Source organism: Carassius auratus, chromosome 38 (assembly GCF_003368295.1).
Source record: "Carassius auratus strain Wakin chromosome 38, ASM336829v1, whole genome shotgun sequence".
NCBI lineage: Eukaryota > Metazoa > Chordata > Actinopteri > Cypriniformes > Cyprinidae > Carassius > Carassius auratus.
The window spans coordinates 14304492-14330236 of record NC_039280.1 but is presented as its reverse complement, the minus strand read 5'-3'; the positions used below and the strand labels follow the sequence as shown (position 1 = coordinate 14330236).

At 38.6% G+C, this 25745-nt stretch overlaps 2 protein-coding genes across 3 annotated transcripts in view; one reads left to right on the top strand and one right to left on the bottom strand.

Annotated features, from left to right (window-relative positions):
- Positions 1-19960, bottom strand: part of LOC113057176 (leucine-rich melanocyte differentiation-associated protein-like) — a 275803-nt gene extending 255843 nt beyond the window's left edge. For both annotated transcript variants that reach the window (XM_026224318.1, XM_026224317.1), the window contains exons 1-2: positions 16866-19960; positions 16369-16469 (exon numbers count right to left, since the gene is read on the bottom strand). In XM_026224318.1, coding sequence (XP_026080103.1) covers positions 16369-16469; positions 16866-16907 — 143 coding nt within the window. In that variant the 5' untranslated portion in view covers positions 16908-19960. The remainder of the gene's footprint in view (positions 1-16368; positions 16470-16865) is intronic.
- A 1132-nt stretch (positions 19961-21092) lies between these two features.
- znf503 (zinc finger protein 503) lies at positions 21093-24271 on the top strand. Its single transcript, XM_026224316.1, has 2 exons — positions 21093-21675; positions 22073-24271. Exons 1-2 carry the CDS (start codon positions 21421-21423, stop codon positions 23492-23494), a joined length of 1677 nt encoding a protein of 558 aa, XP_026080101.1. The 5' UTR covers positions 21093-21420; the 3' UTR covers positions 23495-24271.
- The last annotated feature ends 1474 nt before the right edge of the window (positions 24272-25745 follow it).

Below are 25745 nucleotides of genomic sequence, written 5' to 3'. Positions count from 1 at the left end.
GCCCATTCCATCTCCTCGCTCTCCATCCCAGTGCAAAGCAGTCGCTCCAGGCAACTCATCAATACTGCACTGTTGCACAAAAGATGCCCAGTTCATCTTACTTGTAATATGGTGAAAATCTTCTTTTGTGAGGGAGCAGTTCACTTGCAGTCATGAAATATGTTATTGTGTCTATCCTCGTCCCTGGCGAACAATGTTGTCCTTTCTAATGCTGAGCGAGGCCTGGGGACACCCTTCACACACACTCAATGGATTCCAGTCACTACACATTAAGCATCACAGCTTTGGACCATATTAAAATAATTATGACATCACTCTTCTGGCATATTTCTGCACAAAGGGAACGAGTGCATATTTTTGCCCACAGTTGAATGTGGAGGAAGAGGCCCAGCTGAACAAACTCAAAGTCCTGTTTAATATCCAAAGCTCTTCTAGTCTCAGTTAAATATAAAATGATCTATGGGCCGCAGCGCTCTTGATGGAGAGCCTTGCAGAGTTGCATCATTCTCCTTAATTCCATTCATGAGCCTTTCCCCATTGCTTTCTTGGCCGTTTGTCACATTTCTCCATTATTCATTGTGTTGGGTGAAAGATGGATTCACTAGGATAATGCATCAGTTCCAGCTTTCCACTCTAAAGAGACTAGCACATAATAATATGTATGAACACGGGCAGGCGATGATATTTTTCTTCATATAGAAACAAAGGAACATTATTTAGATGTGTTTGGAGCGAATGCATAGAATAAACTATATATTGATCCATGAGCATCAATGTGGGCAAACGGTTTGAGCATGGCAGAAGACTTTTGTTTGACACCAAATTGGATTTGGTTTTGGTAGGATAAGTTTGGGATTTTCTTTGCTTTCGACTGATGTTGTCACGATGCCGAAATATCTGTAGTTGATCCAAATACCTGTACAATTTATGACATTTCAGATTTTTTTTGTAATTGCGGTTTACAATCATGGTGGCAAAACCAACTTATAATAAATCACCAATATGTCCATAATATAATCTAATGTTTCTGTAAATAACCCATATGTTGTAGGACAACGCCTGTAAGTCACTTAAAAAATAATACAATTGTATTTTTATAAAACAAGCATAATTTCTTTAAATTATCATTTAATTATAAAAACAATAGGTTCTTTATTGACATCCGTAATTGAACAACATTCATGGAGACTTTGCATTGCACAAGGTTTTTACAGTAGAAAAAGGTTCTTAATTATTATCTTCTTCACACCAGGAAATAATGGTTTTCTGGAAGGTTCGAGGAACCTAGAATGGTTCTTCTATGATATCACTGCAAAGAAACTAATAAAAAAAATAAAACCTTTGCAACACTTATTTTTAAGGGTGTCATATTTGAATTCTACTTCAATATAAACAACAATTGTGTTTACCATTTGGCAATTCAATTCAAACTGAATTGGAATTTAAAAAGGCATTCTCGATTTAGTTCAGTTCAGACGGGTGCAAACCTACCATGTATCTGCACTTTCATCATGTCATCTATCACCTCAACAGAAAGAGAAAAAAAAAAAACACACAAATTTCCTTCTTTTCATTGCTGCTGTTGATGGGCAGAGACAAGACTCAGGAAAACCAAATGGTGTGTAAGGATTAGGGATGCAGGAGGTGTCCGGGATTGCGAGGGCCAGCGGGGGTGGTGAGTGTGAAGAGAGGTGGGGAGGGGACGTAGTGAACCCTCGTTTGGGATTTGAGAGGATGCTCCCCCCTCAGATGAGCTGGAGGGCTTCCCCTGAGATAACGAGAGGCCTCTTGCTGAGCCGCTGGGAGAAACATCCACCACATGTGTCCAAAGGATAACAGCACCTCAACAGGAGCTGTAGCCAGAAAGCTTTCAGCATGGCGAGAGAGGGGCAGTATGAGAAATAACACCTCTCATTGAACGCAAGCCAGGCTTAAGAGAGGGGGCTCAGGCCTAACACTCAGATTGAGTCTATCTGAACTAGACATTTGGACCTGAGCACTCATGAATAAAGTGATATGAATGCAGTAGTAACGGTCTATTCTCTTGTCTCACTTACTCACTCTCATGTTGTTCCAACCTTCGCTGTAGCCTTTACAGCGTAGGCTATGCATCAGGTTTCATTTATACTACTGCATTGTTATCCGCGTAGATGTGCGGTACACATGCAAACCGCTAGTCTGCAGTGTCCACAGACATGTTGTTGGTGTAACCTGCAGTTACAAAAGCCAAAGAAGCGGCACATCGGAGAAACATTATAGCAGTGACGGCAACAAATAAATATCAAATCAATAAATAATTTAAAACTACAAAAAGAAGACAACAACCGAACAGGAGAAGAGGGCATTCTTTCCATCTCCACAAGGTTTTGTACCATCGCAGATTAACACTGTTTGTCGCTGACAACTACTGATGTATAATGCTATGTAGTATAATAAATAATAAGACACTTGTTCTTTGCTTTGTTTTATTCTATAAAAGAACGTGTAACATAAAAATAAATTTAAGTGCACATAAAAACACACACAAAAAAAGTACATACAGAGGGAGGGATTCCAGCAGATCATTCACAGTGCTTGCGCTCCGTGTAGAATTGACTCACTGTTAGATTTTTGGAGAGGTGCACATCAGGCTACGGCGTAAGGGAGAGCATCCATGCAGAAGTATAAATCAGCATTTACTTTCTTCTGTTGAATCAATGGCATTCATTTAGCAGAATGTCCAAGCATCTCTCTCTATGCAATGAAAGTGGATGGGGACCAGTAACTGTCAAGCTCGAAGTACTCAATACGCCAAACCACTCATACACCCAGTACTCTAAAGCCATATGAAAGGCTTTGTTTGAGAAAGAGACCAAAAGTAGTCAGTCACTAAAAAAGGTGACCATTAACTGATCCTTGTTTGGAAAGGAACAGCTTTAGCATCTATTATAAATAACTTCTGTGTTTCAAGGAAGAAAGTAAATCATCTGTGTTTCCAAAGACATGAGGGTTGAGTAAATGCAGACAGATTTTTCATTTTTGGGTGAACTATTCCTTTAAAAATGAGAACTTGTAACACACAAGACACTTTCATGGTCTCCTGTTTGACTTTCACTTGAATCACAAATCACTCCTGACTAAATGTTTGATGTCATAGTCTTTCCATGTACGTTTGATCCAAAGATTATGCCAGCAGAAGTTTAGTCTGATGAAACCATGAAAGCTCTCTCCTTCACAGAGAAAGCGGTAATGCAATGCACACATTATGAAATGCATTCTCATTTCAGACAGTTACTTTAGCAACTGTAAAATGGCACTATCAATTCATCCAACAGTAACCTCTAAGTGTTGAAAAGAAAAGACTGTCTGCTTCCTAATAAATGATTCAGAGATAAAAGTACAGATATATTCCAAACACATTAAATAAGAGGTTGGAAGTTGTGAGAAATGAAACAGAGTCAAAGTGTAACATAAAAGAAACTTAATATTGTAATGTTGACTCAATATAGCATCATCCAACTCCGTGCCATTTCCAATCTCCCATAGATCAAGCAAAACTCAGTTTTTATTTTATTCATTCTGCATGTTTCATTAATACTCGTCACACCCTCATAAGAAATCTGGCCGTCCTATCGTAGCTTCCGGATATTCTTTTCATTTTTAGCACCTCCAGCTACCTCCCATTGGTTTTACAACTTCAAAACACACCTCATGAAAAAATCAGGAGTTATCTGACATGTGTCCCCCTACCCGGATGGCATGCCAACACCAAAGGCCAGCATTGATTTTCTGTAAAGCAGGGCGGGATTAGCCCCCTTTAGGGCTCAGCTGCCTCAGCACGGCCTGAGGGGCTGCTATAAAGCTAATAATTAATTTAAACTGCCTTGCATGGCCTGTCGAAGGATCCACATTTGCAACACACCACCAACCAGTTGTGACTACGATTCTATAGAGAGAGAACATGTCATTTATATCTCCAGCAGGCTGGACAAAGATGTGTCATGGTGAGTAACTTCACAAAACAACCTAGTGATGCACGTCACGACTTATTTCCAGGCAGTAATGGCCTGCGTGAAAAAAATCAAGATGCAACTACACTCTACTACTCTTCTTCATTTTGCACACTTAAATCAAACTTTCCAAATGACTCAAGAAAAGCAGGAGCAACTTGTACTGAATTTCTAACACACTGACATGGTGTGGAGTGAAACACGGCAATCGCACTGCAAACAGCTCAGAGCACACAATACTGTACACTGAGTGGACTAGCTTTGAAGTCATAATGTCCTCAGCATGGTCTTACCGAGAGCTCCGAGCCCAGAAGCCCAGTTCAAACAAAAGGAGGTAAAAAGCTTTCTTTTGCCTAAACCGCTGTTTGATGGCTGATACATCTACTGAATAAGCAGATCTTAAAATGTAAAAGAAAATATGACCCAGGGTCCAGATTCCAAAAAGTCAGTTCATTCAGAATTATTCAAGAATTGCATTTATGAACATTCTTACATAGAACTTTACTTTTTCTTTAAAAAAAAAAAGGCTTAAAGGACTATATGATGGTACGGTGGTTCTTTCCAAAAAATAAAAAATACAAATTAAAAGAGTCAATAAATATATGAATAAGCAAATAAATAAACAGCTGATAACCTTAAACACCTCAAAGGCACTGACTGCATATATTACTGTAATACTCATAAATAAGTGTACACAATATTCTAGTTGTGATTGATTTGATGGAAGGCAATGTTTGCTTAATATTTTAATCAACTAAAATTTATTAAAATTTTATTTTTAAGGATTTTAAGGATTTTTCAACCTTCTACAAACACCGTCAACTGAATTGACATTGGCTATTACATTTTTTAGTTTACACGCCAGACTGATAGAGAGAGATATTTATATAAAATGTTTGTAAAATGGCACAGTTTTTAAAATATCTGAAAGTACACTCTTAACATCAGTCAGTCAAGCATTATAATAATAAAGTATTATTTAATAATAGAACTTGATAACCATGTTTGAATGCATATTAGTCATTTTAACTGAAGATTTTAACTGGACTGGTGGTGGTGCTTTTTTGGTCATTCAGTGTTTCTGTATAAAATAAATAATAATAATATAAATTTTATTATAATTTATTTATACATATACATATATACATATATACATACATACACACACTGACAGGATAAGGATACAAATTCTACTAATAAGAACTATAAAACGCACCACAAAGTATTTCTAAGGATTAATGAGCTGCTGGATTCATGAATATTAATTTGGTTTTGTGCTCAAACGGATTTGCTGAAATAAAAACAGGGACGATAATAGGTGAGCGCCAGCCAATGAGATTGTCATTTGCGCATTAGCTCCACCCACTACTGGAAAACCCAGCAGTTCTTAAAAGCTGAAGAATTCAAAAAAAAAAAAAACACCTTTATTTTGACAGGAAAAGACAACAAAGAATATTGTTTACACTGGGCCGGCCCATGGTACAGGAGACATAGGCAGTTGCCTAAGGCGCAAAATGACTGGGGGGCGCTGCAGGCAGCGTGCCCTTGTGACATCATGCACTCCTACACCCATATATTAAGTAAAATATTTTCTGACAGTTAACAATTTTAGTACTGATTGATCATCATCAAAATGATTAAGATAAATGTTAGAATAAAATAAAATTGAAACGAAGTATCATAAGATTTGACAAGACGTCATGTTGGACTAATTTAAAGACTTTGTGTCATGTTGCAAATATAATATAATATCATCATAATGCATTAATTATGCATGGAACACCCAGTTAAAATAATTTTGCCATTTATGAGCTCTTAAAAGTATGCATATATGACCGGAAAAAGAAAATGATCAGGGGCACAAGGCAGGTAGTGACACAAAGAAAAGGAGCAAAAAAAAAAAAATCATCATCAATATAGAGATTTAAAAAAAAAAAATCACTCCTTAACGACACTTAATGTGTATTAGCCTGTGATGTTTATGTAGCATGTTTAGAATAGCCTTTTCAGAACATCTTAACTGGCAACACTGACACCATGGAATGTTTTTGCTTGAGTTAACTGATTATTTAATTTGACTTTATTTTCTTTGAAATAAGATTCTGTAATGTTTTATTATCAGTTACATTATTTATTACATTATTCACCAAAAAGTGTCTAAATGTCTTTTGAAAAAGACCATGACTAGGACTATAATCTAGCATTCAAAAAATGAAATAATTAAGTTTAAGTTCATTTTCCACTGTATGTTTGCACAAAATTGAAATGAGAGGTATGGGAATGCTAATTAGCCTAACTAGCTATCTAGCTGGCCAAAATGTACAAATAAATTACAAAATGTAGCCTTTATTTTGTTGGCTTTTTTGTCTGTTAGACTACTTTAGGCATTTTGCTTTTCATATTGCTCATATTTCCCTTTGTTATAATAAAGTACTTGTCACTGTAGGCATAGTTGTGGGAGTAGCTCATGTCTCTCCCAAGGCTATTTTAACAGATTCACTCATAAAATATCTACAAGGCACTTCAACATTATCACAATTTATTTACTACTTATGTACTTAAAGATCTGTGCTAAACTTATACATAGCCTCCAACTCACACACTGGCGAGTAGAATCTGAGAATTTCTTAGCCACTGGCTAATATTAGACATCGCTTAGTTGCCCAGAGTGAAGATTTAGTCACATATGCGAGTGATTTACTCACAAAGAAGAGGCCTGCTTTTGTCTTTTGAATACATATGGCCCCCGATCACACAACACATGGCTTACAAGTTTGGTAGCAAGTTTACATTTCAAGATTAAAATTACAAACGGGTCACTCATGAGGTTACATGATAATTCATATGCTGAAGACAGCTGACTATGTAGGGTAGGCAGAATCCATGATTATGCAAGCCAAGAAAGGGCTAAAGGGAACAGACGGTCTACGTCACAGGTCTATGAAACCCCTTCCGTGCCACTGAGAGCTCTTGTAGAAGGTCCAGTAAAGGGATTTCACCTGAACCCCTTTATCTTATTGACGCAAACTCTCTTCAGATCAGACGCATACTGCCGGTGTAGGGGCAGTCTAGGATGTCTGTCTGAGAATGTAGGCTCATGAGGATATCCCACCTCCTCTCGTAGTGGGCATTTTGATTCCTCACGCTCTTAGTTCTAAAACAGACTCTGAAGACCAACAGACCCAGACACAAAAAGGCAACTCTTTCCTCAAGACCAAAGCAAAGCAGTCTCAGAGCCAAGGGGGAAAATGCCTTAAACATCACCAAACATCCAGATAACAGCAGACTCCTGTCTGAGCTGTAAACAATGCCTGTTTACCTCATAGGTATTGTGACATTGTTTGCATGACCAGTATGTGGTATATAGGTAAAAGGCAGTAAACTGGAGAAGAAGAAAAAAAAAAGTGTATTTGTACTGTACTTAGTAAAATTTCTGTTAAAAGTTAAAATCACTGTAATTCAGCATTTTGAGCTGATCATGGCTCTTTTCCAGAGTTCTAAATTCATGCTCATCAATACTATTCAATGCCATATTTCTTGGCCACTGAAAAATAAAAAATAAAATGCAGTGGGTATGCTACAAAGAAAACAAAGATGCCAGAGATTAGTCAAACTGCCACATACATGATATAGTGACATTAAATCTTATAAGCTTTTTTTTGCATGTCACAATGGAGGATATCCTCGATGTCATGTTGCATGTTGACTGAATTATATATATAATTTTATAATTTTTTATAATCTTTGGGATTACAATTATTTAAACAATTTGTCATTTTTGTGCACTGTTGAAGTAAATAAATGCAAACTAATAAGAATACCACACTAAATAGTTTCAAGGTTTTAATTAAGGGGGGAAAAATACTTTACAGAATATGTGCAATAAAAATTCAAGTCAAATTCATTCAGCATTCAGGTCTGATAATTTGCAGAGATTGTTATGAATAATTTAAGAAAAGAAAAACACAATCCAGCAGGTGTTAAGAATGACAATGTGAGCTGCTAACTGGTAACAAGATCACAAAAAAGGCCCCCTTACGATACACCCGTTATTCAAAATGCTATAGGATAAACATGGCTATTTTCCATACAATGTTTTTTTTTTTTTTTTAAGGAAGCACATAGTTGTTACGTGCTTTAGCTGTGAAAAAGCTCTAAGCGGCTCTGAAATGTGTGGGGGAAATGTGTTGCAGCTGTGTTCAAAATCTGCAGCAGCTGTTTAAACCCCTGTATGGTTTTGGTATGCTGGCCAAGAGAAGAAAAAAAAAAAAACTGGGATGGTACACGTTTGCAAAGCAAGCGATTTGGATAGTACCCTCTAGTTCATCACTCTCCAGGTGGCACACCACTGTTTAACAGAAATCATAACACTGAGGCTGACTTATTATTCTGGGCAGCATCTATCCGCAAACTGTTACGGCAAATATTTTCTAATAACGACGAGCACTTGGAAGGGTACATTCCTAATGACAGGGTTCGTAGTGTGTTTTATGGTGGCTGGACGAATTCACACAGCGTTAACATTTATCACAGCGCCCGGCTGAAGAACTGCCCCCAAACTTCAAAACATAGGAAGGCGCTACAATCTTCTTTTCAAATCTTGGCAAGATAAAGCCAGCGTATCTGTCTTCGCTTTTCAGAACCGGCTCGCTAGGAGACACTATGGGAGACAAAGTGTCATGGAGCAAGCACACGGAGGATAGTACCGAGGGGGAATCCTTTGTTCAGTTTCCAAACTGCTAACCTCCTTTTTTTCCCTTTGGGAAACGTCCAGGGGGAAGTTAAAGTATGGCAGGCTCTTTTTTGCTTCAAAGCACTAATAAGTTCCATGCCTGCGAGTTGCTTACATCATTAATCAGCGAGATGGCTTTGCGTGATAAAAGACGTAAACTGGCAGCGAACCATGGACTAACATAGATTTAACGTTAGACCTGTAGCTCCGCACCCACATCATACCAGCAGCCCAGATGCCAGCCGTTGCCCGTCGCAGGTCAACCATGCGTCAGCACAGTGAAAATAGCGTTTCACTAAACATGTCAGCGACAAATTAAACATCCTTTTTCATTAGCATGTTAAAGCCACTTGTGGATTAAGCTTTACGATAATCGATCAACATGAATGAGAACCTGAAGGCGGCGCGATATTGACGGACCTCTTTCCAAAGTGAAGAGAGAGTGATGTCTAACTCGTTTGTTTCTAAACATGTCAAAACAGAGGAAGGGAGTCGGGCATGTCTGCCATGCAGGGCCCCATCAGGTCAGGCTATAAAAATCCATCACCGGGTTTGTGCTCTGCTAAAGCGGTAAGGAAACATACTGTAGATTTTAAGAGCCTTTTTATTCAGCCAGACTGCGTACTAAAACTAATTGGATTTCTGTCAATGGAAAAATATATCCCTGGGAAGACTTTGAACTACATAATGCTGACGGTACAACGGCCCATGAGGGGCCGAGCCTTCCTCGATGCCAAACGTGAGGGAGGAAAATTAAGCCAACGGTCAACATAAAATATTAAAATAGCACGGTATCGAGTTTTTGAAAAATGATGGCAGGCTCACTCATTAGGTTCACCAACACAGTGAATTAAGCTACATTTAGTGGGTGATAATTGAAATCATAGCTGTAGTCATTACCGCTGACATGTCTCTAAATAATACCCTATAAATTTCCCCTCCGTTTTTTGGGGGGGCTCTGTGACAGCTGGCAGGGCCTGAGAAAAGTAAAGTACAGAAACTATTATTCTCCCCTGTGTGACCGGCCTTCCTATTCTCTCTTCCTTAAAGCCAATAAAACGTCAGCTTTTATTCTACCCCTCCAAACTGCTGGCTGGATGTCAGCTATCCTCTCTAAAGCCCTGCCACAGAAAACTGAGGGCCTGTAAATCACTATGTCACAGGCGCACCATCCGTCTTCGGATATACAATAAAACAGGGATGCAGTTATAGAGAGAATGACGCCTGTACCCAATATATATTTAATTTGAACAAAAAGAGAACAAAGACGTTCCCTTCCATTCAAGACCGACGGTTTGAGATGGGCCGTCCAGCGCATTCAAACAGATATTTGGCCGATGGAAATGCTGATAATGATTTAAAGATAATTATTTTGCCATCAGGGCTCTTTTGTTGCATTGTAACAGCAGAACAGAATAGAATGACTTTTTTGGCATCAGACCGCAAAACATGCACAGGCATTTCCGATAGGTGAAGATGATATTGGAAAGCCACGTAAAATTATTTCATACTTGACTAGATTTTTTTGGAAATAAACATCTACAAAAATGAAGCCATTCATTTATTTGAGATGTCAGAGCAGCAGTCTTGAGAGCATGATTTCAAAACCAAAGTACACAAGTCAGCAGACAGAACTGACATTTACAATCTAGGCGGTTTGTGAGATAAACAGAGGGTGATTAGTGAGCGTTTGACAAAGCGGAGACCTTTCCACCACTCAACATGGAATGTTCCTGGAAAGTGGAATTAGAAATGAGATATTTCGTTATAACAACAAGTACTAATAAGCATCTTGAAAGCTTTTCTCATTTCGTGGGTCGGGTCCTTAAGCCTGCGGTTCAAGTCCAAACACTAGCGTCAGTCTGTGTGTTCATACCTGTGCTTTAACTCTTGCCATCCAGACGGGACAGAAGGACAGACCTCTAAATGAATACCATATTGCTGCGGTTTGGCAGTAACATGTGGAAGAAAAATGTTTTTTATCAGATACAAGATTGTCATCTAACCAAAATACAGAAAGCATGATTTGCCCGCAAGAACTTTTCAAAACTAATTTGGTAGGACTTGATGACGTTCCCCTCTCGTTGGCCGGACAGACGATGGTGCCTGTTTTGGCGGCCGCAGAGATATTGCACATCAACTGGATTTAATTCTTCCTGGGGCAAACAAGCACAGCTCTGTTTATACAAAGAGCAGGAAAAACTGCCATGCAAAAGGGACAAGGATGTGTGGCTCCGCAAGTTCAGGCCATCTACATTAGAAATGGCTGGAAATACCAAGTCAAGATGAGGGCGTGCCTTCCTGCTGCTGTTAAAACAGAAAAACTGTCAAGATGAACGATAAGTGAAAGTGAATAGCACATGAGAATGGAGGTATGGCGGTGAGAAAGTTACATGCTAGCTATAATGCCTTTTGAATAGTGGAGTCAAAGTACACGTGACATAGGTAATCAAAGGATTAAATACATGTTTTGTTTTTCCTTTTGAAACATGTGTAAATGTGTGTATACATGAGGGTTGAAGACGAGCCACAATCATCTTAATCCACAATTATCTAGCTCTGTTAGTCCAACGTTGCCAAGAAAGGGTCTAGTCTGATTTCAGTCAGACTAAAACATTTACATGACATTAACAACACAAATTACTGCTTAAGCCCCACTAAAGTTGAACTTTTAGAGTGATGACTTCCAGATAGCAATGCATAAATCATAATGATGTGGCTTAGAGATCAGACCCAAAAACAAATACAGTGATTTAGGTCAAGATCTCACTCCATCCTTTGGTTAAGAAGAAATTCTCTCTTTCGTTTAAAGCCATGTTTGCTTTGACCTTAAAATAATTCCCTTTAGCATTACTGGGTTGTATCTTTGCAGTGGAACAAAGACGCACAACCGCCACACACTAAATTTATTTAAATTATCCATTAGCAAAGCAGCAAGTAACAAACATGTCAACTATAATGTATCCAAAATGGTTTCTCTGTATTCTCACAATTTTGCCTGTCAGCTCATCCTCTCTGGAAGCAATCACAGAGGTACAAATTTGCTCTGAGAAATTAAACGAGATTTTATTGCTTCATAGTTGATTTATAAGAGCGGCACCCTGAATGAAAATGCATAAATTCCATTTCCGCGACTTGCGCCTGTCTAACAAACTAGACAGGGCTAAAGGAAAGCTGCATCCTCTTCTAATGCAAGCCAAACAGTCTGGGCTGTTCCCAAATATTAACGCTAAATAAGCCTGATAGATCAGATATGAAAAATTCTCATTTCCACAAAAGCATCAATTTCCATACCCTCTGCGGGCTAAGTGATTTGACGACTTCATTTCGACAGTTTCTCCTTCGTACTCTTAACTGACATTTTATCTACATACTGGCACAGCAGCAGATTGAACACACCCGGAAGACAGTGACAGGCCCTTCTACCGTTGTCACTTCTCATTTCGGAGAAGAGCAATGCGTTTTACTGGCTTATGCCAATAATAGCCCCATCAAAAAGGAGACTCCACCTTGCTCTGATGTTGAGGGAGCACTTCATGTCGCAGGCTCTCATTTGTCAATTAACAGGAGCCTTCTGGTGTTGGCGCGCGGGGGCTTGAAAGACAAAGTCTCGCCCGTGACGAATGAAGAGAGACAGATGAGTGAAGCATGAGCTGGAGTGTAATACTATAATGTGCTTTAGATATGAATATAAAACGACAATGCTGACAGTCCATACAAGGTTACATTTCATTTCTCAATGTACCCAGCCACCGTACTTTGTCTTCTTTGTTCTGTTTTCATCAGACTACTTGCGTCTCATTGTGACAGGCTGTCTACATTTAAAGCGGCTCCATTTGAAAATGCAAGTTAGCATATTTGATTTGCCTTCAAGATGTATACGCAGGTGAGCGCGGGTTTTTGTGTCAGTAAATGCGTACATTTCTATGCGTTGGATGATAACTAGTCAACTCAAATTTCAAGATCTTGAGTCCAGCTGTGCAGTTATGAGCATCATTTTAAATTCTGTTGGATGCTTGGCTTTTACATTCAAGCTTTATACAACTTATAACGGTTTCCCTTTGAAATATATTCTCCTTGATTTGGTTGTTAGCTCATATGCAAGGTGGAGTAATAAGCTGAATCTGATGACAGACAGCCTGTCGGACCTCCTAGACAGAAAGTGACACCGGAGAAGGCATTCACAGCCGCTTCATTCCTCTACATGACTGAGGGCCATCATGTTTAGCCCTCATCTGGACAGGACCAGACAAGACAATAGCATTCCCTTTGCTTTCACCATCCACTCCCTACAAAGCCACACATTTCTAGGACACTGGAGGGGACACTTTGACAGCAATCTCTGACCCGGGATTACTCCTCCTGTTTATGATCTAATACCTTTTCATGGCTAGTCTTGAGAAAGGTACCGTCTCACCTTCATACCAACTCAACGTTAAAACCACACAAAAGGTAACTCGTGAAAGGTCTGATAAACTGAATGTGATTTCACATGCGTGTTTGCAGAGATTCTCTCTGACACCTCTCACATCAGGTAACACAGTCTGCATATGTGCACATGGTTTTGGGCTGTGGTAGATCACTGTGATGACGACTGTGTCTTCATACTGAAAAGCTTCCATTATAAAAGTTTTCAAAACAATAACTCAAATTTTTGATTGTATTAACTGATCTTTACAGGTAGCACTTAAGACATCATAATGTTATACATAATATTTCATGATACATTTCATTAAATTAGGCAGTCTGAGATCTGCATACATAAAATGAACTTACATTATGTCATTAATTCTCAGGTCACTCCAAAACTTCCATGTCTTTCTCTGGGGAACACAACTGAATTGTTTATTTCTTATGGTTTGTTTTGAGTCCCATTGACTTTCATTATATGCACAAAAGCAGTACATTTTCATACAAAAATACATATATTGCAAACTATTTACATTATAAAATATATACTGTTGTGTTCAACAGAATGAAGAAAGTCATGCACGTTTGAAACAACAAAAGTGAGTAAACAATGAATTTTAAATTTTAAATAAGAAGAGAACAGGGATTTTTTTTGGGGGGGGGGGGGGGATCACCTCACCCCAGTCATACACAATTATAGGAGGTTGTTAAAATGAGACAAATCATTCAATATAACTGAAGGAACAGGATGCAGAAGGATCTTTACAAACTGTACAATGCAACATTTATGGCAACACATTTTTTTATGTCTGAAGAAGCAATGTTTTAAATAGGATGAATTAAAGGGATACCCCATTCAAAAATGTCAATTATAATTTATTTACCATCATGCTGTTCTTAAAATGTATGACTTTCTTCTGTGGAACATAAGATTACATTTTGAGGGATGTTGTAAACCACACAACTATGGAGACCATTAATGTCTACTGTACGAAAAATTTGACATTTCTCAAAATATCTTTTAGTTCCACAGAAGAAAGAAATAAATTAGCAAATTATGACAAGTTAAATTTTTTGGTGGAGTATCCCTTTAAAAATTTAATCAGATAGGGATTAACCTTGCAAACCATTGCAAAAAAAAAAAAAAACCCGAAGAATCTAAAACTAGTCAATCTAGATGAATAGTCAAATACCGTGACACATCCCATATAAATGTTCATTTCTGGATGACCTAGATTGTCTTGTGGCAGCCCTGAGGACAACAAAAGAACCTTTCCATCACTTTGTCATGTTCACATATTTAAGTCCTCATGCCAGAGGGCAGGATGTCTGTCTATTAACTTCTTACTGTGGGGTCTTTGTGTGAACATGGCAGAAGAAGCAGAGCGATCCTGACTGTAGGCCACATCCTCACTTTATTCTGATCACATGCTTCTTTATAAATTAAATTTCACACTGAATGTAACCCTAACCCCAACAAAGCATATGACCAAAACAGCTTCAGTGACAGAACCTTCTGTTCTACTCAAAGGCTCCTTGAAGTGGTAAAAAAAAAAAAATGATTTCAGAGCCGGCTTTTTGGCATTCTGTGTTTGATATGTACATACAGATGTCAAAGAGGGAGGCTTTCTGCTGACAAGCCCTGTTGCCAAAAATCATCTTTATTGGCAGTGTGATTATAAGTGAACAAGACTGGGGTTATTCTAAAACCTAAGTGGTGAAACCTCACTCTTCTGCATGCACGTCACTACATCAATAATGCAAATTTCTAATAATGCTTTTTTTTATTTTTATGAAAAGACAATGAACACAACCTTGTTCTAGAAGCATTCCCATTAGTAGCCTATCAATGTTCCCAACTATTCTTGTAATTATCTTATACATAAAAAGTTATAAATGATTGGGTGATAGCATAATGGCTCAGCAAAGGCAATAAACCACAGTGCAAGCGTTTTTTTATCTGTAGCAATGCTGCATATTTCACTACTGTGTGTATGGTGAAACTATTAGGAAATATTACAGAAGAAACTGATGCAATAAAGAGCACTGCATTAAAGAACAAACATCAAGACAAACCACTTGCTTTAGATGTCTGATGAAGACTGAAGAAACAATTACATCTTTCCGTATGGCACGTTTTATAATTTATGCATATGATCTCAGTCCATATTATGTATATGTGTTTTTTTTACACCTGAATATCGATGGTTCTGGGTTCTACAGTCTTCCTCCAGGTCGTCAGTCACAAATGCTCATTAGGAATATTAATGTGCCAATAAGCGTACATTTATGTGCGACACACTGAAGCAGCACAGGATTTGGCAATTATTAATGTGACAGACTCCAGTGCAAAGCGAATCAATTAAATGGAAGAATCCACATTTTCAGCACAGATAACTGCCTCAAGATGACAATTTTCACATGACAAAAAGAGGCCCATTCAGAGTCCTTCAAGGCCTGACAGGTCAAGAAAAGAAGTCTGAAACAAAGGCACCTTATAACCATCATCTCCTCTCTTTTAGTTGTCAGATCAGCTTTGCTAGTCCTGCTGGTGAAATGGCATCCCCCTCCCCAGCTGCCACAAGGTGCTTCTTCATGTCCTGTCAAAGGAATCTTTTATTCTATTTGCTCAGCATTAACATGCCACATTTATTGATCAGGCTTTTTATCTGGCCACAGCATGGCACGCCGCTACTGTACCCGCCGTTCTCTGATGTCTCAATGACACGGCCGACGACGTAATGCACATAATGCATGTATTAAATTGCACTTAATGCAGAGGTGTGACTGTTTGCACAAAACCTAGATTGAGTCAGAGATGTTGTTTGTGGTTAAGATCCTGTCATTTACGTTCTAGAATCCTTCACACAAGGGCTTTCTCAGCCAATTTGAGACTAATATTACATGTTTAATAGCGAAATATGATATTAATCCTTTTATGTGCATTGCCAACATCTGCAGTCAACACTTTTAAAGAGCAAAAGTGTGCTAAAACTACATATGATGGCATACTACCTGTAATAATGGTTCTCAGTCTTTCCATAGAGAATAATGTAGTCCATATTCCTGTTACAAAACCTATGGGGTAAATGATGTCTCTCCCTTCTCAGACATCCATATGGTTATCTAGTATGTGCAGAATAGGTGCCATGCTTGTCATCGCTGTCTCCCATCACCGCAGATCTCCTAATATCACGGCCTGTTAAGAGTTACACTCAGACACAAACAATAACTTACCTCATTTGGTTGAAGCTAAGATCTAATCTTCTTGCTATTTCTCCATATTTTGCCCCAAGAAAATCTGGAATGTCTTCCCAATCATGCCCAATGCAGGACACCTGCATCAATGAAACACAGAGAGGAAACTAAGTGAGTATCATTGCACAGCTTTATTATTGTTCTTTCAAGAAATAGACTTCTTAAACTTTATACCGAACTGATGGAGATTTAAAATAAGTTTGTGACAGTTAATAACTCACATACAGCTATTATGTGAATGAAACCACTGTTATTATATCAGTCTACAACAATTTAAGCAGTTTATAATATTTGTATCAATAAATTTGACTAAAGTTGTCACAGCAAATACATTTACCCATATGACACTACATGACTTGACAAAAAAAAAAAAAAAAAAAAAAAAAAAAAAAAAAAACACTATGTGGTGTTGGGTGTCTTCTGGTTGAATACATAATGCAGGTCACAGGACGACGTGTTCTCAGCATTTCACGCACCTGACTTCCATTCACTACAACCGCTGACTCGTTGTGTGCCATTATAGTCAAATGACAGTTCAGAAGGAAAGACGCATCAAACGAGGACCACCACAAACGTTTCTCTGCTCATAAGACTGAAATTTGTTCTTTGTGTTTTCAAAATAAACTTTTAAACTACGTTCCGAATGAAGCTTTAGTTCTTCCGCGTGCTCGTGTCAGCTGATCTTGAACGGAAGCACGCGCCACAATCAAATCTGTTTCAGCTGCTCATAACATCTTACATGAGTAACATTGCTGCTAGCGATACAGGCCGCTCTCGTTTGAAAAGGTAACCGTTTTAATCACTGGAAGTTGAGGCGAATTTGCAAAGCATGTGTTTAAAGTGTTGTACAACGTAATAACTCATATTTCACTGTATTATAATTTCGATAATCATATTTAACTGTTCAAGTCGTGTGTTCACACAATCGTTTGAATCGATGAAACAACACGTTAAAGCTTAAATATTAGAGTTGCTTCAAGTAGAATTATCCTAGAGACGCACAAACGCTCTGGTGGGGAGCGCCATGACGTCACCGCGGATCCTCCCACAGGCGGAAGTTTGGGACGCGCAGACCGTGTGGAGACAAGTAGGGTCTCGTATCTTATGCTCGCGGTAGCGCACTAGAATAAAGTATTTATTTATATAGGCTGCTCAACTGTGTTTCATAGGACGTCATTGGAAATGTATTTAAATGACCATCTTTATAAAAAATTAAAGGATTTAGTGCCTGCAAATGTTCACACCTGTCGTAACGCATCGGAGCGCGTATGTGTAATTTCAGGTAAAGTGGTTCACACTGTGGTCTCTTTTACCAAAGTTAATGATAGGAAATGCTTTGTAGCTAATGCATGTTCAACATTGGTGAAGGAAGACGTTTTTTTTTTAATTCTGGTTATTTTTTTATAATGCTTTGAAAGAAAGGAAGCGGAGTGAAACGCTCTGTAGCCTAATGTTACGCAAAATAAGATGTTCTCCTTTTTTAAAAAAACATGAGCTAGTTGAATTCCCGAAGTTACTTACATGAGTTTTTCTAAGCACTAAAATAGATTAAATACTGTATTTTTTATTGGAACTGATTTTGTATTGCTTACTTTGCTTTACCCATCACTTAATGTCTGCGAACCTTACAAATGTATTTTTAACTTTAAGGGGAGGGAGGGGTGCGTAATCAGTATAATCCGTGTGAAATGCGTTATTGTTTATTTTGAGAAATTGTAACGTCCTCAACTTTGACTAGCCTACAGAAAATGTTTTCGGCTGCTTTGGGCACCTCTGTAAATTACTAGCTATAACATATTTCGGCATGCATAAACATGACGATACGAGATGTATGAAAATACATTTGCATTTAAATAATATGAATTATGACCCCCTCAAAAAATATGTTCCCATTTAAGGGTATTTGGTTTGGTATCTGGTTCAGAAGCTCATTCGTCATGGAGACAATAAAGAGAATTCCTGTTTTGTTTAGTTTTTTGGTTTTTTTTGCCCGATGCTGGAAATTTATGGTTACCCTTCTCTGCCCTAATAACTCACGCAGTGTGTCACGCGTTGACAGCTTGTGCAGAAAACAGTCACACATCTTTACACACTGAAGAAAGATTCTGCATTCAGCTTGTTTAAAATGGCCGATATCGACACTAGTGTTTGTTTGAATCTGTGTTGTATTAGCAAAGGGAGTGATACAGAAGTCTTTCCTCTGTTTGCACTTTCAAAAATGTAGGCTATACAAATATGTAATTTTAATGTAGCCTAAGAATGAAAAGGCTGTTAAACTATATATTTTTCCTATTTGTTTCAAATCTACAATCTAGGGTTTTCAAAATTATAAGCACACTATCTGCATGTCTTTGAGCAAGGCCTGTGTGTTATATGGTTAAATAATTCTAACTTTCTAAATATTAGAACACGCAAACTATGTTAAAAAACAAATGCAATCAGTAAATAGGCCTATTGATTTTAGAGAGCGCGTGTGACGGAGAGAGAGAGAGCGTGAGATAGGATAAATAAAAACCTCACGTTTATAGGCTTTTACATTAAAAATTAATACTTTATTTTTATGAAGTAGATGGGGTGAGATGTTGTTTGTAGGCTATAGAGATTTAAGCATATTAAATAAAACTGCGTTTTAGGATTTGATTGCCAAGTATAGGTCAAACCAGCGAAGTTTATTGTTTGTCATAGATCAGGGTTATCCGTTTCAATGTGTCTGAGTACTCCAACCAAATATACATTTCTTTCACGCTGATGACTGTCCACTCCAGGTTTTCTTGCTCTCCTAGATGACCTGTCAAGCGGATTACCGCAGAAAGAGATTAATGGTGGAGGCGGGTTGCAATAATAATCGTTTTGTTTGATGTGACAACTTTGATAGGCGTTGATTTACTTACAAACTGATAGGCTTTTAATTGAGCGCCTCCATCCAGTGAGAGATGAAAGGCAAAGCGCATTGAAAAGCTGCCCGATTGCCCCGGAGCCTCAATACTGATTAGCCGTCTCAGCGGTGAATAGTTCAAGGCATTTTAAACTTCTTTTCTCAAAGGTCTGACAGACCATTTCTCTTTCTTTTATGTCTTTTGGTGTTGTCAAATAAAGAGAATAATTTGATTGTGTGTAAATAAAATTGTGTTGACATGAATAGAAAAACTGTCTGGACTTTTTATTATTATTGTATCCTCGTCTCTTTTAACATTCCAAGTGGGTTAAAGTTTTGTTGGTTTTTGCCGGAGGCAGTGTGACTACTAGCGAGGTTCACATTTATGAAAAACATATCCGGGAAAAACCTGAAACTGCATGTGAGTCAAGGAAAATGTCATTAGAAGTAGCTAGCTCTCATGTACACCTGTCTGAAACTTAGTATCAGCATGTTTAAAACGGGTCTCGACTTGTTTATTTTTAATTCAGTGTGTAGGCTACTTGCAGAAGAAAATAATGTAAAACAAAATTAATAACTAATTAAGTAAATGATAATGAACGTTAAACATGACAACAGGTATTTTACAGCATGCAATTGCTTGGTTGATTTGAAAAAAAAAAAAAGGTTTTATAGCCTATATCTACAGTAAGCAAATAAACAAATAAATCATTATTTGCCTCGTGTTCTATAACTTTTTTTAGAAGTAAAATAATTTAATAATATGGCATATTCATTATTCATATTTAAATCGGCAAAAAAAAAAACACGTCGTCAAAAATACTTAAGAAATAAAATTTTACTAGGCTATAGGATAAATGACCAATGATTGATTTTCTATTTCTGCTTCAATTGAAAATAAGCTAAACACGGGGCATAGGTTCTTGTCTTACAGCAAGTTTTATACAAAAAAAACCTTTCCAAACCGAATAAAGCAGAGAAACGACATGCCCCTCAAATTAAGTGACTCTTCTCCAGGATGCTGCTTTTGCCCTTTTCTCCGTCACTCGCGGCACATAATCAGCTTCAAAAGCTGACGTGAAGTAAGAAAAGGATTGACAGCATCTGACAAATAACTGATTGATTGCGGTCGAGCAGAATTGACAGTTGACGGAGGGGTGGGGATAGAAATAGAAGGGCGGTGTATTTTGTATTGAAAACATGTGACATTCACATCCCTCTATCACTGCATTGGTCTGCTCTTGTCAACGCTTGTCTGATTGGGGAAATTCAAACACTACGCGTTGATCTTGCGTTTATGGTTTGATTTTTTTCAGCACACTAGCAGAAGATTGGCATAGAAAAGACTGAACGCATAGCCTACATCTGGGAATAAAACTAAATTTCGCAACAAAAAAAAGTATGCTATTAAATAAAAAAGGTTAGATGGCTCCTAAAATGTAGTCCCTCATGCAAACAGAAGTAGTAGGCCTATATGATAAAAAAAAACATGTAATCTAACAAACTTTAATGTTTCATTTCTGTTTTTTTGTTGATGGTTTTAATTATAATCAATAAAAGCGAGGCTTACTCTTATAAAACTATAAAAATAGACAAAGAATAAATCCATGAGAGGATTTTTTTTTTTTGTTTTTTTTTTTGTTAACACTCAGTTCATGTTTTAAAACGCTGGCAAATCCAAGGTAATCTGCTCGTGAAAATGAAAAACGAGCAGTTTAAATCTCGTTTTTGACAGTGGCAGCGGCGTGTACGACAACCTACGTATTGCACAAAATCTCCTCCCCCAAATTGTCAAAATAGAGGCGCTTGCAAAAGGAGGAACGTCACATCCCCTTGACCCTCCAATCACCTCGGGGTCCCATTTGATTGGAAGGCGGCAAGGGCTTTAATCTCGGACTAATTCAGCTGCTTTTGAAGTGAAAATTTCTACCAGTTCTTGGTTTGGGAGACAAGCGCGCGGACCTACGGGAAGAGACAGAACGCGCGCTATGCTTATGGTGTCACACGCGGCTCCGGATCTGCGATAGCCTCGCGCACTGCTCCAGACGGATTATATTATTTATCTTTATTTCTGCTATTCGAAAGAAGATTACGGCGTAGTTTTTATTTATGAATCTGATAAATGAAATACCAACAAAATACGTGAGAATTGGGTCATGATCACATCGCCCTCTGCTTCAAGAAATAGTGATACTGATCTAGTCTGGGAAAGCAGCAGCAGCAGCTCTCGGAATAACAGCTCCGCGGTCGTCAGCAAGCCTTTTCTCCATTCCGTCCCTCCTTCGGACCCTTTACGGCAAGCTAAACGACTTCCCATAAAGATTCTGAAAATGCTTACTGCACGCACAGGACACATTTTACACCCTGAATATCTTCAGCCGTTGCCATCCACCCCGGTCAGTCCGATTGAGGTAAGACGCGAATTCGCTGTTCTGTATTTTATTAGTGCAAGTCACATTCTCTTTTTCTCGGAGAAATGACGGGACATTACGGGAATCTGGGATTTGACGCAGTGAAATAGAGCTGATAAAATTAATAAAACCTTATAGCTAATAAGATTTTATTCTGATCGATTTTCCCTGTAATTCATCTTAAACTGTAAACGCGCTTTTGGCACGGGGAATTTACCAGTTCAGCCCGTTTTGCGCGATGCGCACATTCTCGGATCGCGTAAAACGGCCAGACAGAACAGATGAGTTGTTGTTTTGTGAAGTTTATTTGTTGTGCATTGTTACAAATACGTCGTAACGATTGCGCTTGCACACATTGTGAGGTGTCTAAATCTTGTATTTTTATCTGTCCTCGCAGCTCGACGCCAAGAAAAGTCCTCTGGCTCTTCTTGCGCAAACATGCTCTCAGATCGGTAAACCGGACCCTCCACCCTCCTCCAAACTCTCCTCGGTGACATCAAACGGATCTAGCGAGAAAGAGTCGAAATCTGGTCCTTTAAAACTGAGCGACATCGGCGTGGAAGACAAATCCAGCTTCAAGCCGTACTCGAAGCCAGCGGATAAGAAGGACTCGTCCTCTGCGGTGTCTAACGGAGAGAAGTCTGGTTTCCGTGTGCCTAGCGCCACCTGCCAGCCGTTCACTCCCAGGACTGGCAGCCCGAATTCCAGCACCTCGGCTTCCCCGATGCCGTCAGACGGGAAAGGAGAGCGAGATGACAAGAAAGAGTCTGATTGTAATAAAAACTGCTCCTCGGATGGATCTGCGCCGACCAGCGTCAGCCACAGCCGGATAAGCGTGAGCTGTGCGGGGATTAACGTGGAAGTCAACCAGCACCAGGATACCACATCAGGATCCAAAGCAGCGACGTCGGAGTCCATGTGTGTCACCTCTTCTTCCTCAGCCTCCGTCCTGGGGTCAGGACTTGTAGCCCCCGTTTCTCCGTACAAACCCGGCCAGACTGTTTTCCCCCTACCCCCGGCTGGCATGACGTACCCTGGAAGTTTAGCAGGGGCCTACGCCGGCTACCCCCAACACTTCCTGCCCCACGGTGGAAGTCTGGTCAATGCGCAGCTCGCCAGCTCGCTGGGCTGCAGTAAAGCTGGCTCAAGCCCCCTCGCCGGGGCATCCCCTCCATCCATAATGTCTGCTAGCTTTTGTAGAGACCCTTATTGCTTGAGTTACCACTGTGCCAGCCACTTAGCCGGTGCAGCCGGTGCTTCCTGCGCACACGACTCGGCGGCCGCGGCTGCTTTGAAGTCCGGATATCCACTCATGTACCAGACACACCCTTTGCACGGTGTTCACTCCTCGCCGCCATCTTTTGGTGGACACCCTTTGTATCCCTATGGCTTCATGCTGCCCAACGACCCTCTGCCGCATGTGTGTAACTGGGTGTCAGCTAACGGACCTTGTGACAAGCGTTTCTCATCCTCCGAAGAACTTCTTAACCACCTGCGGACGCACACCGCGTTCACCGGGAGCGACAAGTTGATATCGGGTTATCCCAGTTCATCATCGTTAGCTAGTGCTGCCGCCGCAGCTATGGCGTGCCACATGCACATGCCGCCCTCAGGAGCCCCTGGGAGCCCCGGGACACTGGCACTTAGGAGCCCGCATCACGCGTTAGGACTAAGCAGCCGCTATCACCCGTATTCAAAGAGTCCGTTGCCTACTCCCGGCGCACCGGTTCCGGTACCTGCCGCCACCGGTCCTTATTACTCTCCCTATGCACTGTACGGTCAGAGACTCACCACAGCATCAGCGCTTGGATACCAGTAAAAAAAGAAAACACACAGACTTTGTCCAAATTTATAGATTATAAAGATTGAATATAAAGACTTTTATATCATCGCGCCACTGAAGGACTGGATCCGTGGACTCACTGTATTTATTTATGTCAGCTTAAAGCGGACGATAATACAAACGAAAATATTTGAGCAACTCAAAAAGTGCATTACATTTGAATTGAAATCTGTAGATAACGTGAAACACATGTAAGAGTACTAATAAAATAGGGGTCTTCAGTTGGATGTTGATTTGGAATTGCTATGATTGTATTGTTCGTTATTATTTAATGTCTCATTGAAAAGAAGATAATTTACTTGCATGTTTCTTTCTTAAATCCCAAACTGTCCACATGATTTGAAATTGCCGTTATTTTCAGGTGTACACCACGGAGAGAGAATTGGTATTTTTTGTATGTATTCTGGAAAATAAGAAACAATTCTGTTCCATATTTCTGTCTTCAGTATTCATTAACTTAAATTCACCAAAACTGAACTCAAACTAAATTCTGTCATCCAAGTATATTGATTTTGCCGTTTTAAATACAAATCGTGTAATTTCCAAGGTTGCAGCCTTTTTCAGGTTTCACAGTTCTGCTAAATGATTTAACTGCGAATAAGAGTTCAAATTATGAATGCATTCTTCGGTGTCTGAGAGATTTTATTATTATCATTTTATTTTTTATTGTTTTAATGGTTGACCAAGCAGACAGCCTATTGAAAGTTTGGTATAACGATTTTAATAAATGACGCCAAAACACGTTTGAAACAATTTCAGGCTAATTTTATTACTGGTGCATTGACTTTTATAAATAAATAAAATATAGTTTATTTACAAATACAAAAATAAATGTATGAACTGCCACTTTATTTCATCCTACGTAACGGAGTTAAATTAATTAATGGGACGCATGGTCTTTTTCATGTATTTATAAAGAGACGAAATGGTTTCAGCATAACTTTTAGTTGAACGACACAACCGCTGTTCGCTTTCTTACTCAAATTCATAACAATATTATATTGTCAGTCAATCATCTCACCACACAGTATAGGCCTATCGAATATTTATATTATTTGATATAAATATTAAAATATTCTGTTGAATTCTGAACCTGCATTAGTTGTGGGGATGTTGAACAAGACTGTATTTTGTAATATTGGCTCGTTTGCTCTAAGTTATATCTGCAGCCGTCAATGGCTTATTGTGGACAATCATATGTTCGAAAACACTATGAAGACAGACAACAGGAAACAGGCTACAACTTAAAAAAAAAAAACATAGCTATTTTAAGTGTTATATTATTGTACACACGTCTGTTAACCTATATCAATTTTTATTATTTTTTATGTGAATTGACGAAAAAAATATTTCTCTTTATCAGCTTTTCGAGATTTTTACAGATACACAAAGTAGCTTTTGTCAAATTTCAGAGTATTGTGTAAAACTGTCAAAACGATATTTTCATTCAGTGAGCAAACACAAACATTGTCATTAGACTAGACTTGTAAATCATACCTGTCAATTAATGAGACACTATTTCCAGCTAAGAAACAAAAAATAATAATAATAATGCAGGATTTGTTTCATATTTAGGCCCATCTATGTGTGCTCACCAAATTATTTTCTCGACAAGTCTTTAGCGAACGAACACATTTAAACTGGAAATTATTTAAGAAACTATACATTTATATTAACGATTAACCTATAATAATAAAAATAATAGGCTAAATAAAAATGTTAAACAAAATGGAAAAAATAAATAAGAATCTTTACTGAATGTTCCATTTAGTAACATTGCAAACATAAAGGAATTCCACAAAAAATAATGAAGCCGCAAGGTCTAGGTCTGGCATAACGCATAAGGACAAATAAATCATAAACGCTATACTTTGATATTTTCTTGCTAGACGAATAATGAAAACTTTTGTTTTCTTTTGCAATGGTGTTTTATATTGTAAAAAAAAAAATACATTTCTGACTAAATGGCAACTTTGCAATACGCATTAGGTAGCGAATTAGGCCATATAGGCTATATATTAATAAGTAGTGCATTAGACATATAATTTGATAATATACCCTGCCATATTAAATACAAACACAAATGGTCTCGCGACTTTTTAGGCATTTTTCTTTCGTTGTTAACTGTTCATGTCTCATACGCGAAAAAAATGCACCAAGCTTATACTGGCCTGCCGTTATTACAAGAGGAACAATAATCCATTTATGTGAATATCCTATAGATTAT

Excerpts from the sequence above, each read along its gene's own strand:
- znf503 (XM_026224316.1), top strand. The coding sequence starts at position 21,421 with ATGATCACATCGCCCTCTGCTTCAAGAAATAGTGATACTGATCTAGTC. Across the intron at positions 21,676-22,072 it reads CCCCGGTCAGTCCGATTGAG|CTCGACGCCAAGAAAAGTCC; the intron begins GTAAGACGCGAA and ends CTGTCCTCGCAG.